The sequence below is a fragment of the Parasteatoda tepidariorum genome, chromosome 4 (genome assembly GCF_982258835.1).
Source record: "Parasteatoda tepidariorum strain Cologne lab strain chromosome 4, Ptep-v5.0, whole genome shotgun sequence".
NCBI lineage: Eukaryota > Metazoa > Arthropoda > Arachnida > Araneae > Theridiidae > Parasteatoda > Parasteatoda tepidariorum.
In genome coordinates, this window is record NC_141758.1 from 65,467,218 (window position 1) to 65,483,379 (window position 16,162).

The window sequence follows — 16,162 nt, forward strand, 5'->3', positions numbered from 1 at the left end:
TAGCGTTATTTATAAAAGAAAATAAGATAGACAATCATCATTTAACATCATAAGTATTGTGTACTTATTTTACATTAAAAGAGATAGGTGCAGCTAAGCTACACCAAACACAAAAATGATTATATGGTTAAGACAATAAAATTAAATGGAGTTATGTTCTAAGCGTGGCACGAAAATATAAGGAGGAAAAATTAGGTTAAGAGCCCAATATTAGCGTGATGAAAGTAAATCAAATCCAATGTAAAATATTTTTATTGAGGAAACAGTGCTTTAAAAATAGCGAAGGCTCTCAGTAGCAATAGAACTTAATTTACCTCGCACTAGAGCTATACAATATGCTATTGGCCCCAGTTTTGGAAACATCTGAAGATGATAGGAAGACATTTCACCTTAATTTCGGCGAATCTGAAGAGCAAATGGCATCCTTGCTTTGGCAGCCCACTGACATGCGCACAATATTGAGCAATTTACACTAGAACAGCTTAATGAAGACTGATACCGATTGCCCTCATTCCCTTCAGAAGCTAATCAAAGTAGTCATCTAATTGCTCACTGACTACAACTAGTAATACTTGACTACGGAGATTTAATGAGAATTAGGGTTTACAATCAGCTCACTGTGAGAAAAAGTTACTGATAAAAAATAAATACAACGCATAAATTGTAAGACAGAAATAAAATTATATTTCAAAAATGAAAAGATAACCAAAACTATGAAATGATGTCTTTTATTTACAAGTATTAAAAAAACAGCAAAATTTTACAAATTTTATTCATCTACGTCTTCGATGCTTTGTCATTCGTTGCTTACCAAATTTTGCATTCTGAAAATATAAAGCAAAAAACATAAATTAAATTTGCAATAAAGTAAAACTACTGCTAATGCTAAAGAATAAAAAATATAAAAAGAGGGTATTTGAAAAGAACATTATTCAATCGAGATTATCAATTCTAAAAGTTTACATCACATAAAACATGAGTAATATAATTCAAATCATATCAATGGTCTTTTTGGGTTAAGCCTCAAAGAAAGAAAGAAAAAGCTGAATAAGTCAATTTAGGGGAAAAAAAAGCATTCTTTTTGGAATTATTTTAAATATGTTGTATAAAATGGAAAACAAATCTTAATGATAACAATGAAAATTAATGTAAAGTTAAGATTGTATCAATTTGATTTAAGACACGAAAAAAAAAATTAAAACTAACATTTGCTATAAAACTTTGATCTACACTGCTTAATAATCTATTTAAAAAAAAATGCCAGTTCCTATGGTATCCTTAAAATTCAGTAGTAGTTGTAGAGCTTGGGGTACAAAATAAAAAGAATATTTTACTCAAATGACTTTCTATGTAAAATAATAAATTTTGCATAATATTAAGACATAGTGCGTAGCCAAATTTTTCAACAAAAAATAAGCACCTTTTAAGTACTTTTTAAGCACTCGAAAACTATTTTTAAGCACTATAAACATTAACAAATGCAAAATAATTTTCGAAGGCTTTACATGATCATGATAAAATAACTAGTTTGTGACAAAGAATTCTTTTCTTGATTATATTAGTCACCATAAAAATATAGAGAGATTTTTCGGTTCAACAAGCAAAATGTAGCAGAGTTGCATATGAGAGTGCAATAATCTCACCGAGCCGAGATCAGTAGACACACATGCGAACTCTCAAGTATTTCATCAAACATGTAAAATGATTGGCTCTTTCATATGCTATGGATCGAAGGTACGCCAAAATAGATTGTGGTTGAATGAATGGGGAAAAAGTTGAATAGAACAATGTGAAATGCACGCTTCTGCATAATACGTTCCGAAAATCTATATGGTAACAGAAAATATCTCATTTTCAAAAGGGGGAAATTAAGCACTTTTCAAAAACACCTAATGAAAAAAGCACCTTTAAGGGCTTCTAAAAAACGAAAATCGAAAATAAGCACCTCAAAGCACTTTTTAAAAACGCTACGCACCATGTAACAAGGGCAGACTGGCCTGCCAAGTCAAAAGTCACATTAAAAGAAGTATTTAATCAATGCTTTGTAGTACAGGAGAGATCCTTTATAAGCACATTATCAAAAAAGGACACTGCCGAAAGAACAGTCAATGCAGCCAACCTCACGATATCTCATATCAATATTTAAATAATTTGGCTATAGCTCAATCACAAAAAGGCAGTGAAAATTAATATAACCATGAAACTGAAACATTTTTGTGGTGAGAGAAATAAAGTAGCTTAAAGAATAAAAGAGTTAAAAATAGATTTTGATGCTTGATTTAGTCGTGATAGTGAATTAATGAGTTATATATTTGTATTGAATTAAAAAGTTAGCCGTTATTGATTGTTAAGAAGAGAATATTTATATATGCTTTTTATATAAAATGCAATATAAATTAAATTATTGTTCAAATACATTAAAGTTGGATTAAGAATGATTAAAAAATAAATGTATGAAATGAAAGAAGTTTTAAAAGCTAAGAAATATGTAATTCCTATAATGGCATCACATATAGTTTTTGCTAATCTTAGTGAAAATTATAGACACCCGGTGGATGAGCGGTAGCGCTTTGCGCTGTCGCGCCACAGGTCCCTGGTTCGATCCTCGGGCCGGGCAAGGTTGACTCAGCCTTTCATCCCTTCAGTGGGTCGATAAATGAGTACCAAGCATGCTTGGGAACTAAACACTGGGGGTTCCGCGTTCGGTTGACCACCTGACCGGAACATCTGCTCCTGCACCCCAGAGCCCAAGAAAACTGAGATGGGCACAGTAGGCCTTGGCCCTCTATGGGCTGTTGCGCCGCTGAGTTTCGTTTTTAGTGAAAATTATGACTTTCCAAACTTTGACAAACACCTAAATTCAAAACTTCAAAGGGGTGCAAAAACAATAGTTAAAGGACTATGTTCCTTTTAGAACCCTTCACACAATTCATGCACCTCCAATGGTCATTGAGAGAAAACAAGAACGCGATTAGAGAGTTTTTCATGAGGCTTTATTTCTGGAATCAGACTTTAATTCTCCTTCAAGAATCATCCCAGAATCACATGCAATGAGAATGGCTCTTTAGCATTTTATCAAAGTAGGAACAGTATATAACTTCAAATTTATATGAACTCTCGATATCTCCAACTTCTAGATCTCAAAACCTTGTTATATCGAATATTTTTTAAAATAGAAAATGAATTTTTTCGGAAATTCACCATGTAAGTTTATTGTAATTTAATATTTATCTCTTTAATGCATGATTATTTTTGTCTTACTTTTAAAATTATCAATGCTCTATTTTGACTTACAGTCAACTATCATTGCATACATAATTATTAGTAGTCATTCTTATGTTTCATGACTCTACTTTTTAGAGAACCATTTTAGAATACATTATTCTATTTTTTAAAATATATTTAGCGAATCGAAAGTATACTATATATAGGTAAAGATGTGACTAATCAACTGTGTTACATTATTGTACATAAGAAAGAAAATTTAGGAAAATAATAATACACCAACAGGTTGTAATATAAGTGCTAATAAATTTGAATAATTAGTATTAGCATCAAAAAAAGAATTTTTTGTGAGAATAAAAATAAGCTATGAGTAAAATCCTCGTGTTACAATATTATTTAAATAGAAAAATTTGGAAAACAATATTTCTTTCCTTATCAGAACAGATCTTACCTTCTTAAAAGGAGCATTCTTTTTTCCCTGACTTTTAAAATTCATATCAGTACTTTCTGAAGTATTGTATTTTGAACCTTTCTTTTTACCCCCATATCCATATTTAGAATCCCGGTATTCACGTTGCTTTTTGCTAAAATAAAAAGAAAGACCCACATGTCAATGCCATACTCAAGATAAAGATTTTTTTAAACATTTAAATATTATCCATCATAAAAAAAATTATACATAATCTTGTGTTTTTCAAAAATATTAAACTAACAATTAAAGTAACGACCAAAGTGACATATATTTTTATAAAAGGTTAAGACATGATTTTTTTCCCTCTAAAATCAAATGCAAAGCTGCCAACTTGTTAAAAACAAAAACTGGAACACAAAGCAGGATAAGCCAATCAGGGGAAATAATGACACAAAGAGTAAAACAGAATATCAAAAATCATAATATCAGTAGCAAAATATCAATATATAAACCATACACGTTTCATATAACATAATTTTTGAGTTAACAGTTTTAATTAAATTATTTATTAATGAAGAATATCACAACTTTATTGCAACTAATTTTTAAAAAAAAAAAAAACTTTTCAGGAGAATAGCGATATTGGATTTTAAAAACAAGAAAATACAAATTGCAATATTGAATTTTTAGATCTCGCAAATTTTAAATCAGCTAAATACCAAAATCAATGATTGATATTAAAATCGTGTGAATAAGAATTCCGATATTAGCAGATTCTGACAGAGTTCCTAATATTTAAAATGGCGAAAAGCAGCTAAAATAAAGGAATCAAATTGGCGTAAGAATCATAAATGTCTTGTTAGCGTGATTTAGCTAAAGTTTCAAAATTTCGTCGGATTATAAATTTTTGATTCACGGGAGTCCACTAACCAATGGTCTTGAGATATGCGGCAATCTGTGAAATTCGCGGAAAATCACATGACCTGCTTTCAGGTTATTAGATCTGTCATGGGTTGAAAGAAAATTGGCACGAGAATTGAAAAGGTGCTAGAATATCGAAAAATTGGAACATTTTGATCTAAAATCGTATTTTCGGAACAAAGCTGAAAATTCGGAACAAATACGATTTCATAGGAACAGTTGGCAGCTCTGCAAATGTTAATTGAAAAGAATTTGTAGAGTGTAAAGGTTACTTTAAAAAGTTCATCATAATTAAATATACAATAACAATCAGTATTTCTACAAAAAAAATTTTTAAAAAAAAGATTCTGTTAACAATGATTCAGTAAAATAATCAGTAAGGGCTTTGTTTCTTACTTTTTTCTTCATTTTGTTAGATCATAAACCAAGACAGAATGGGAAACGTAACCCTTACTTACATGAAAAATTTATACAACATTGTAATTTTTGAGAAAAATTTACACAGTATTTTAATTTTTGCATATTTTTTGTTCATCTATATTTTTATAGCAAACGGTAACAAAAAAATAAAATAAACTTTTAAATCAATCTTTTTTTATTATAACAAGCGGTTACAAGTTAATGAAGCATAAACCAGAATTCATATTTTAAATTTGTTTCAATGACTCAATACTTTTGAGATTTATATGTTTTCAGTCTAACATATAAGATTGTATAATAAATGCAAGTATAAATTACAAAGGATGAAATGAATCTAAATTATACGCTTTTTTCTTATTTATTACTATTTTCGAAATTTCAACTGGATGACTGCATTTCAAAATGCTTGGTACAATTGCCATTTACAGCTTTAAAAAATATTTCCAACAATTGCATACCTAAACTATCATTACGTTTGTCTTTTTTAGATATATTCATTTAGATTGATATGAATACTCATTATTTTGCAGACTGCTTTCTGATCTGATAAGAGGTATTACCTTCTTCATTGTGCATGCTGTTTGATAATTTGACATGTTACCTGGGAATTCTAAAATCAAAGCAGACACTGAAAGGTTAACAGTTAACCTTCACATAGTTTAATGTTCTAAACTCAAGCACACTAGGTTGAAGTTTCACTTGATCAGTTATCAACAAGGACGAATCTAATCATTGGTTATCTAATGAAGCATGAAGTTCATTTTGGAAGGATAAGGCAAGTGTGCTAATGGCACATTCTTAATAATCAGATAGTTAGTTGCTCTCAGATTACAATTTATTTGGTGCTTGTTTTATTAAGAAGTGCACCTAAACGCCTTGATACAAATAATTAATTTTATGAGAATTTTGCTTATCTTTTTATAAAGTTATTGTTAAACTGCCAATTTTTGGGAGAATAATTGACAAAATGTTGATGTTTTGTGAGGGAGCATCTTTGGTCTGCTAATTTTGTGAAGGTACCGAGAAATGATTTCAAAATTGATCTGTATTCTTTTTCATTTGTAAATATAATTTTTTAAAAACACATATCTAAATGACTTTTTAAATCATTTTTTTTTTAAGCTATGTAAAATCTGACTTTTTATGAACAGATATTGTTTCTTGTACTAAGGAATATAAGATAAAACCCTTTAATATTTATACTTGGTCTAAAAATTACAAAAATAACAGAAGAAGACTATTCATAAACCTGTCAGTAAATTAATAGTTAATGAAAGTTAAACAACTTATGAATAATTCTCAGTCACTTTAGTCTTGAAGGTTATTGAAGCTGAAGTTTTAATGTAATAAAACTATGCTAAAAATTACACTAAAAAAGAAAAATGTTAAGACAAAAGCAATGATAAAAAATATGTACCTTTTATTGATTCGCTTAACTGCATTATTTTTGTTTTCATTTAAGAGGTTATCAGCACTCATTTTTCCTAAAAAATAGTCATGTTCATTAGAATATAAAAATGAGAAATTCAAAGCAAAAACCAAGAGCAGAAAAATCCCTTCTTTTTCAGGAAAAGAAACAACTTTATTTCATAAATACTATGCACTTGAATTAAAATGGCAAGAGAAAAAAAGTGCTTTAACGTTTTTAACTTTGTACTATATCTATATTTAATATCTTCTAATAAATGCTTTTTATTTATTAAAACTTTAATTAGACTATTTTAAATATGTTCTGCACCTAAATCTAATTAAAAAAATGTCATTAATACATGAAATATTCTTATAATTCAAAGATATAAAAATGTTGCAATTTAAATTGATGTATGTATCATAACTAAACTCAACTCAGTGGCGCAACAGCCCACAGAGGGCCAAGGCATACTGTGCCCATCTCAGTTTTCTTAACATTGGGCTCTGGGGTGCAGGAGCAGATGTTCCGATCAGGTCGTCAGCCGAAAGCGGAACCCCCAGTGTTTAGTTCCCAACCATGCTTGGTACTCATTTATTGACCCACTGAAGGGATAAAAGGCTGAGTCAACCTTGCTTGGCCAGAGGATCGAACCAGGGACTCGTGGCACGACAGCGCGAAGCGCTACCGCTCAGCCACCGGGCGTCGTATGTATCATACAAAAGCATATAATTTTTTAACTACAATAATTAAGGTACAAACTCATCATTGTAAAGGCATATGGTTTCTATACAATCCAGCCCTTCCAATTACAGATAAATGGGTATCAATTAGACTCAGAAGCAAAGCGCAACAGGTGCAATGCTGATCACATTGCCACAGCCAAGCTATTGAGACACCTAATTCTCCATCATACCATTCACCATCTGAAAGTCGCGAGAGTGCTTCATTTAAAATATTAATAAGGTAAAGCATTTAAAGGCTTCTCTGTGACATAGTCTTCTCCTTCTAATCTGAAACAGATTAGATCCATAAGTTAGTTCGCCCTCATCTCCCTCAGCACTATGTCAGGTTACTTTAAAATGTCATCCCGCACTAAGGCAACACAACTCAGTAGATGTTGTGAAATAGCTCAATCCGTATTGCAATTAGTACAAATCTCCAACTTCTGATAGGGGAATCTGATGGTCCTTAAGTGACCAGAAGTTAAATGTGTTAAAGTAGTTTGGTCTTGCCTTTTCCCCTCAAATTTTAAGACAATATCTGGATCTCCACTTCTATACCATGGATGCACTGGTTACTTTCTAAGAAATGTCAATCAGGGTATGTAGCCAAATTTTTCAACAAAAAATAAGCACCTTTTAAGCACTTTTCAAGCGATGGAAAAACATTTTTAAGTATTTTGAAAAATATCATAATTAGACAGGGTTGACAAGTTTTTGACAATCGATGGTTTTAACCAGTTTTATTTACATTGGCGAGGACGGTGGCACGTCACAAACGATGATTAACAAGAGAAATCAAATTTTCTATTGCTAATAGAGAAAAAAAATTGACAATGTTTAGTTGGTCCCCGTAATCAGCAAAAATTCTACTACAGAGGGCGGAAGATGAAGTCTGATCTCTTGTAAAATGCAGTAGGGTTGCACATGAGAGTAAAAAATCGTTATCAGTGAATCCAGCTCAGTATACCCAAGTGCGGACCCGCAAGTAATTCATCAAACATGTAAAACAAATGGTGTTTTCATTCACTACAGACAGGCGGTATGCTGAAATAGATTGGGGTTGAATTAGTTCTGAAAACGTTGAATAGGACAATGTCTTTTTGCATAATTTGTGGCGAAAATCAACATGGTAAAGAAAAATATCGCATTTCGGAAAGGGAAAATTAAGCACTTTTTAAAAACACCCATGGAAAAAACACCTTTAAGGGCTTTTAAGAAACGAAAATAAGCACCTTTAAGCACTTTTTAATAACGCTGCACACCCTGTCAATAGAGGCCTTTGTTCTAGAGTACAGTTCAATGTATGTCAAAGGTTCCGCTTTCGTCTGAGGGATAGCAGAGCTGTTTAACTGCTATATCATTATATTTCAGATTAACATGAGATGGCATCCATTGCAGGTGGAGTCTCTGACAGAGTTTTAAGTTTTTTAATTACGCCAATTCCCTTCTGATTAGTAATGTCTGCGCAATTTTCGACATATTGTAGAAAACTTTAACCATCTGAAAGTATCCATATTTCCCTGAAAAAATTTCACTCCAATACATAATCCAGAACCATATCTATAGCAATCAATTCAGAGCAGAAAACTGAGGCATAATCAGCATTTCTTTGTTTAAGAGAATCTTCTTTTCCGTGTTTTATATAAACCCCACTGCCTGCATGTTCAATTGCTGTCATCTGCGTCAATCACAATAGCCTCAGTAGGTACATTGTTAATCACCTCATGGACAGCCTGTCTTAACAATTCTGACTGTAGGGAGGATTTGTTAGTGTATGTGTTCAGATCTGTACGAAAAAACACTCCAGGCAGAAGTTATAGTGGAAACCCAACATGTTTTTATGAATTAAACCCAACAATAGACAGCAATGCTTCAACTTTCACCACATGATTGAAAAGACTCAGTCTTGTGAGAAAGTGTTGTATAGTATTAGCACTTGTATAGTATCTATAAACAATTTACAAAATGATAAATAAAAAAATCACCAGTTTTAATTTTTGCATTTAACATGCCCCTTTTCTGTACTTGTTGATTTTTAAAAACATTTTATAAGTTCAAAGACTATATTAATTAAAATTATTAAAAATATAAAAAGAGACAAAAACAAACATTAGGATATATTTTTACAATTTATTATAGCAGATAAAACACAGAAAAATAAACCTAACATAATATCACAAACCAGAATATTGTCAAAGGAAAGAGGGGCGGAGGGTGCCCTTCAAAAAAAAAATTTGCTACCTACGTTACTTTAAAAATTTTTTTTTAATTGATTTCATTATCTATATAATACTATTAATAATGAAAAAAAAATATTAATTAGGAAATAAAATACTTTTAAAGACATCACAAATAAAAAAAAAATTATGTTCATGTTAAAAATAAATTTTACCTGAACACTTACAAAAAATAAATAATATAGGAGACATTAAAAAAAAAACATCTAACAATAGAAGTTGGCACTTATTTAATTATACCTTTTTTAGTTTTTTTCAGAGCACTAATCATCTTCTTTTTTTCTTGTTTCCTTTGTTGAACTATTTCGGTTTGCATCTGGAAGATTTCAAAGAATCATTTTTTATTGAATTTACTTATTATAACTCTGCAATATATGGTGAAAATACATGCATTTTCCACCAATTTGGATGAAGCGTGTTTATCCACATAAAATTTAAATATGTGTGACAATTATTCTTTAATTTAACGGGACAAACTTGTCATATGTTTACAGGGTTTTATTATTATAAAAATTAAGAACTTTGAATGCAGATTTAGAATCTTTGAAAGACCTATTTTAAAGGGAGAAAACACTATGAAATAAATATAATAAGCTTAAGTTTATGAGAGTTGAAATTTTTCGATAATTTGACCATGGAACATGTAGTAGATTAAACAAATAAGATTTAAAGTAATTTCACTTTACCTTATGTTTACTTATGTCATAGAACTACACATTTATTTGCTTGTTTCATAACACCAAATCAATATGCATGAGCAGAAACATATGATCTAAAATCATACTATTTCAGTGTTTATTAGTGACTATATGGTTCAGCATTAAACTCAATTTTTATGTCTAGCAAGTAGCAGCAAGAGTTTCTTAGAAAGGCAAGTTTGGGGATTTTTTGCTTTGAATAAAAATATTTGAAGTGAAAGAGATTAAATGACAGAAAAATACATAAAAATGGATATTATTTATAAATACATAATAAAATGAAAATGTGTAGAATATATAACATAAATTACAGTCATTTTAACTTTTGAACTCAAAAATTAATTTTATAATCATTCAACAGCATTTAACTGGAATTAAGTTCTTTTAATTAAATAAATCTTATAAAAAAAGAATTATAGGTAATTAAATGCTATTAACATTAACAAATTATAATTCATATGGCATTTAAGCTTCACAGAATGGGTAGCATTTATTAGGTATTCAGATAATGATTTACAAAATAGCTTTATGAAAATTTAAAAATAAAACATGTGAATAAATCATGTCTGATTCGTAAAACAATCACAACAAAGGCTCAGGTGCTCATCAATTAATTTAAATTCCAATTGAATTAGCAGACATAAATTAAAAATAAAAGGATGTCAGCATGAAAATAAGAAATTCAATGAAAGAGAAAAATCTTATGACTAAATCAAGAACACATATCAATTTACTGTGACTTAAATTAACTCTTGTTTACAAAAATTACTAACTTTTTTGCCAAGTTTCTTCTGTTCTCTCATAGCTCTGACCTTCTCAGTACGTTCCACAGCTGTCTTTTTGCTCAATAGCTTCTCTCGTACCTAGAAAGGGAAACAAAAATATAAATCTTAACACAAAAAGTGCTGATTTTTTAGAATCAAAATTTAAAAAAAAAAACTATATTGAATAAATACATTTTAATTCTGCGTTAAATTGTTGAAAATATTTTTTAATACAAACAAAATAACACTTCATTTGAAAATTGTAACTAAGATGAATCGCTAATATTTAATATGGAAATAAAAAATATGCCACATGCAAATCATTTAACTTTATACAATATACATACTTTTAACATATGAGCATCAGATTTAGCCATTTCAGCAAAATAGTCATCAGGTCGTTTTGTAGGAACTCCAAGTTTCTTCAAACGCTTGAAAGCCTTTGAAACAGCAGCTAAAGCTTGATTATAACTATAAAGAAAAAAAAAGAGACTTAAATGCGTAACTCTTACATTAAAGTTTAAATAATTACATTTTATATCATTAAAATCCGCACAATGTTTAACATCATATAAATTGCATAAAAACCAAAAAAATAAATAAAATGCCAGTTATAATAATTTTTAAAGCAATTTAAAAAATTACCAAAAGAAATATTTTATTTCTGCTGATTTGGCATACTTTAGAGATATCACAACTGTAATATTTAAAAACTTGATTTATAAGAGCATTAATTTCCATTCATTCAGAATCTCAGCTCTAATTTTCACAATTCAATAAAAAAAAGGGGGGGAATGTATTTTATGATAATATTATTTAAAATTTTAATGTAGGAAAATAGACAAACTTAAACCAACTAAATCAAAATTTACCAATGCATTAAAGTTCTCAAGAAATAAATATATGGATACTTACAAAGACATTTCTCGTTGGAAATCATCGTCTGCTGATGAACCAGAGGTTTCTTTAGACTTGTCTTCATCATTGCTAACATTGTTTATAGAGATATCTAACTTTTCAGACCAATCAAAATTTAATTGTATATCAACCAACTTCTGCTTAAGACCTTTCTGTAATAAAAAAAATTTTAAAAATTTTGAAATAAAAAATGACTTCAAAATTTTAATTACGAGCCTGAAAATTAAAATTTTAAATTAGAGCTAAGACCTTAGAATACAAACAAAGATAGTTTTGAATAATGATTATCAAGATCAAAGAAGGGTAAAATCTCTAGAAACCAATATATTTATTATTACTTCAATTAAAGTAAAATTTTATTTCAGACTTTTTCTTATGTATACAATTAGTTCATTGACTTTTAAGTATAAATTATAATTGCTCAAAATAAAATTAATAATTAAATAAAATATATATGTGCAAACTTTTTCAAAACTTGTCTTTAATGAACAAAACTTTTCAATTTTCACTATAAAATATTTAGATATGGGTTCTGATTAAGTTTTTTTAGATTAATTTAAAAATATATATTATATTAAAAGATTAAATACAGTTACCAAAACAAACTTTAAAATAATAAATTATATCTGACAAATTATAAGTGATAGTGTTGAGAAATAAAAAACATAAAAAATGTCACTTTTAGTTTTTGAAAAATATAAGATAATTATTTATTTGCTTTTTGTTGAAAATTGAAACTATTGTACCAAAAATAGCGCGATAGCAAAGCTAGTTTTGAATGAACCAAAGATCAATAAATCAAAGTCAAATTATGCTTAACAGTCATAATTTTTATCTGTAGTTCGAAAATATTTTTTAAATAGGTATTTGTTTTATTGAAATCTCTCAAATTATCGTATATGTTTAAAAGATAGACTGATTAGTGAGTAATATAACAAATTCATTTTAATTATTCATCATAAATTTTATTCCATTAAAATACAAAAAAAAATTATTTATATATATAATTTTAAAAAAAATATTTAAATAACAACTTATTTTACTACATGTGTTTCGAAAAATGTAGATATAAATTTGTTAATACTAATTGTTGCACTTAAAGGCTAAGTTCGTTCACTTTGCCTTGGTCAAATACTACTGCTAGTTAAGGCTTAGTGAACAAAGACAGCTACATACTTAATAAAAATTAAATCTAACTCTAATTTTTTAGCGCTTCATTAGACATGCATACTAATATGAGAGTATTGTAATGAGATCACATATGTCGAACCTTGGATACTAAAATTCAAAAATGCCCATTTTATATATATTTTAGTCTATGAAGACAGAATCTTGCAATGATCACGATCCTGAAGGAGTTAAACAAATTTTAAAATATTATAGTTATAACAAATTAAAACCCCAAGCATAACTTTTTAAATAAAAACTTTTTTGAGCATGAAAGGTTGTTTTTTTTTTTTTTTTTTTCTTTAATAAAATTTAAGCAAATAAACTCACCACATTATTTACTGGAATTATTTGACGCTTAGGAATCTCCTGCAGTTGTTGTTGTATTACATCTGCAACAACAGCATCTTCAATGTATTCATCTGAAGAATCCTCCATCTTGATTATGAATCGAAAAAATATACACAGTAATATAAATAGTCAATGTATGTAAAATAGAAAAAGCTAATTACATTATTATTTTTAAATTATCAATAATCATGGCAAGTAAAACTTAAAATTTTATTTCCACTTAAAATCCTTTTATTCAAGTTCTCATTATTTAGCTCAAACTATAATTGTATTTAGAAAACACACACAGAAGGGCACCAATTATCTGGATGATTCAGAACTAAGGATAATGAAAAATTCAGATAATTTGACAAATTTTAATAAGTAATTATCCTTCACACTTTTTTCAGGCTTAGGATTGGCAATTGTAGTAGTGTCTATTAGAGAATATAACAAATAATGTGTTCAAAAGTTTTAAAAATTTTTAGAAACCTGTTTCCTTATTTGAAACTACTCAGCACCCATATTGAAACTGGACAGAACAAATGAGGTGCTTTTCAAGATCGCCAAGAGACAAAAGATTTGATTTTTTGACGCTTTTTAAATATTGTGAAAATAAAGAAGCATTTTCTCCAATTCGAAAAATTGGCACTCTACTGTGCATACATTAGGGGAAAAATTTTTTTAATAAGTCGTTGAAAGCAGGGTTGGGTTTTTGACGTCAAAAAGTGGTTTTTGACATGACAAGGGTATAATACTGGTTTAAACCGTCAAAAACCTGTCAAAAATGTCAAAAACTGAAGTTTGCCAAGAAAATATATAAACTTCAAAACTACCAACACTTGCCATGCATTATATTGAAAATTAATTATACTATAGGTAATCAGCAGGTTTTAAAATATTTTTTAATTAAAATTAAGGTAAAATAACAGATTTAAAATCTCAGAAATTTATATTCAAATGCATGTGCAGAAAAATTTTGCACACAAATTGTTTAAATATTTATATTTAAAAAATTTTTTCTTCTTCTTTTTGATACTTAAGAAAATTAAAAGTTTATTATTATGCATTTTTGACATATAAGGAACATATAACTAATATTTATAAGGAACTTACAAGTTATGTTGTATAAATACAAACTTGATACAAGTGTATAAAATATTTTTTTAATGTTATACCGAATATCTTTATTATCCAGTATGTTAATTTGAATTTAAAAGTAGTTATATTTATGAATAATGATAAATATAATTCATATTGTTTATTATATTTATTTATAATTATTACACTTATCATTTTAAAAAAAAAAAAAATTTCTCCACTTGTATTAAGAATACAAATAATGCATATCTTGAAAGCAAGAAGTAATTATTCAACAGCTGAATATTTAGATATTCAACAAAACTATGTATATAGTATTCAGCAAAATGAAATTCACAAGTATTTGGATAAACTAAATTTTCAGCATAGTAAATGAATAGACTGAATATACCGTAACTCAACACTAACTACTCTGTGTATTTAACAGAAAGCACTTAAATTTGTATTGTCTTATGTTAAAAAGATTATTAAGAAGATTTAAAAGAATATTAAAAAGATTTTTCTTTAAAAGAAGATGTCTAATGTACAAAACTGCTAATGTTTATCTTTAAAAATGTCTAATTTTTAGTATAATCTATACTATACACTAAATTTGGTTATAAATAAATTTCTTAATAATATCACTGCAGATTTTCAATAACACATGAAAATGAATATACATAATATTACTCTTCAAAATTTATTTTTTCTAGAACATATTTAGAAACACTATCCTTTAAAAAATATATAAATTTCATGTATTAATTAAATTTCACATATGAATATAGGTTTTTGACATTTTCGACAGTGAGGTTTTTGACGACAGTTTAAACCATGGTTTAAACTGTCAAAAACTGTCACATGTCAAAAACCTGCCAACCCTGGTTGAAAGCAAATTCTACTTTGGCCAATTACGTGGATTGTACATTCCTCTTACAGAAAATCAAAAATTTATTAGCAAATTATCATAATTTTACAAATTAAACTTCTCAATTACAATACCCTATGGTTTCTACAAAAATGCTTGTAATATTAATGAACCCTGAACTAAGAAACCTTGACACTAGCAAATTAAATATTTATCATGACAAATTTATAGCGTTTCTAGACGAGAAAAATTTCATTTTAACCTTTTAATTCATACAAACTCTTTGGGCTCTACAAAGTTGTTTCTTTACCAATTAACTAAAAGAAATTAATAGGCACGGTATAAAAACAGTTTAGGATAGATTCGCTGGTGATAAATTTTTAATGCAATGGGATACCTTTGTTTTACGTGTAAACAAATTGTACTATAAATTAATCTTTTTTCAACTTCGTCCTAAAAATTCAGTTTTGAAAAAAACATAATTGAGGTTGCATGATGACGGTAATTAATTATAGAAATATCTTTGATTCAGTACATCAGTCTAAATCTCAAACTCTAAGCATCTTTCAAAAAATTACATCGAAAAAGAACTTGATAAACGAAAATGAAATAAGTTATCATTTAATAATTAGACTAACGAAGAAATGAGACAAGCCTATAAAACAGAACGGTTTTTAAATAAGTATTAATTATATTTATGAAACAAGATAATTATATAATTATAAAAATCAGCATTTACCATGTGTTTGTTAGTATTTATTTTGTTTGTGTTTCAAAACATTGAATAGCAATTGTTTGTCTATTTCTGTGAGCAATTCACTATACGATTTGATTTTAAATATTATCGTAAAATTAATTAGTTACAGATTCGAATACATTTTTAATGAAATTATTATTTTTTTAAAAAAATTAATAGAAATGTTTTCTTTCTGATACTTCTATTAACTAATTTATTTATTTAAAACAATTTCCAAGTCTGCCTTAACTTT

The 16,162-nt window shown here is 28.2% G+C and overlaps 1 protein-coding gene across 4 annotated transcripts; it reads right to left on the minus strand.

The window, feature by feature from the left end:
• Positions 1-712: 712 nt before the first annotated feature.
• LOC107441094 (putative rRNA-processing protein EBP2 homolog) lies at positions 713-16,027 on the minus strand. Of its 4 annotated transcripts, none has more exons than XM_071182375.1 (9): positions 15,913-16,027; positions 13,226-13,333; positions 11,726-11,880; positions 11,158-11,281; positions 10,820-10,909; positions 9,589-9,664; positions 6,396-6,462; positions 3,677-3,809; positions 713-824 (listed from the first exon to the last, which is right to left on the minus strand). In XM_071182375.1, the coding sequence occupies exons 1-9, from the start codon at positions 15,913-15,915 to the stop codon at positions 774-776; spliced, it is 807 nt and encodes a 268-aa protein (XP_071038476.1). In that variant the 5' UTR covers positions 15,916-16,027; the 3' UTR covers positions 713-773. The 4 variants fall into 4 exon arrangements, with proteins under 4 accessions (XP_071038476.1, XP_087017384.1, XP_015909727.1 ...); XM_087161258.1 differs by having other exon boundaries at positions 15,571-15,921; XM_016054241.2 differs by having other exon boundaries at positions 15,812-15,917.
• Between the last annotated feature and the right edge of the window lie 135 nt (positions 16,028-16,162).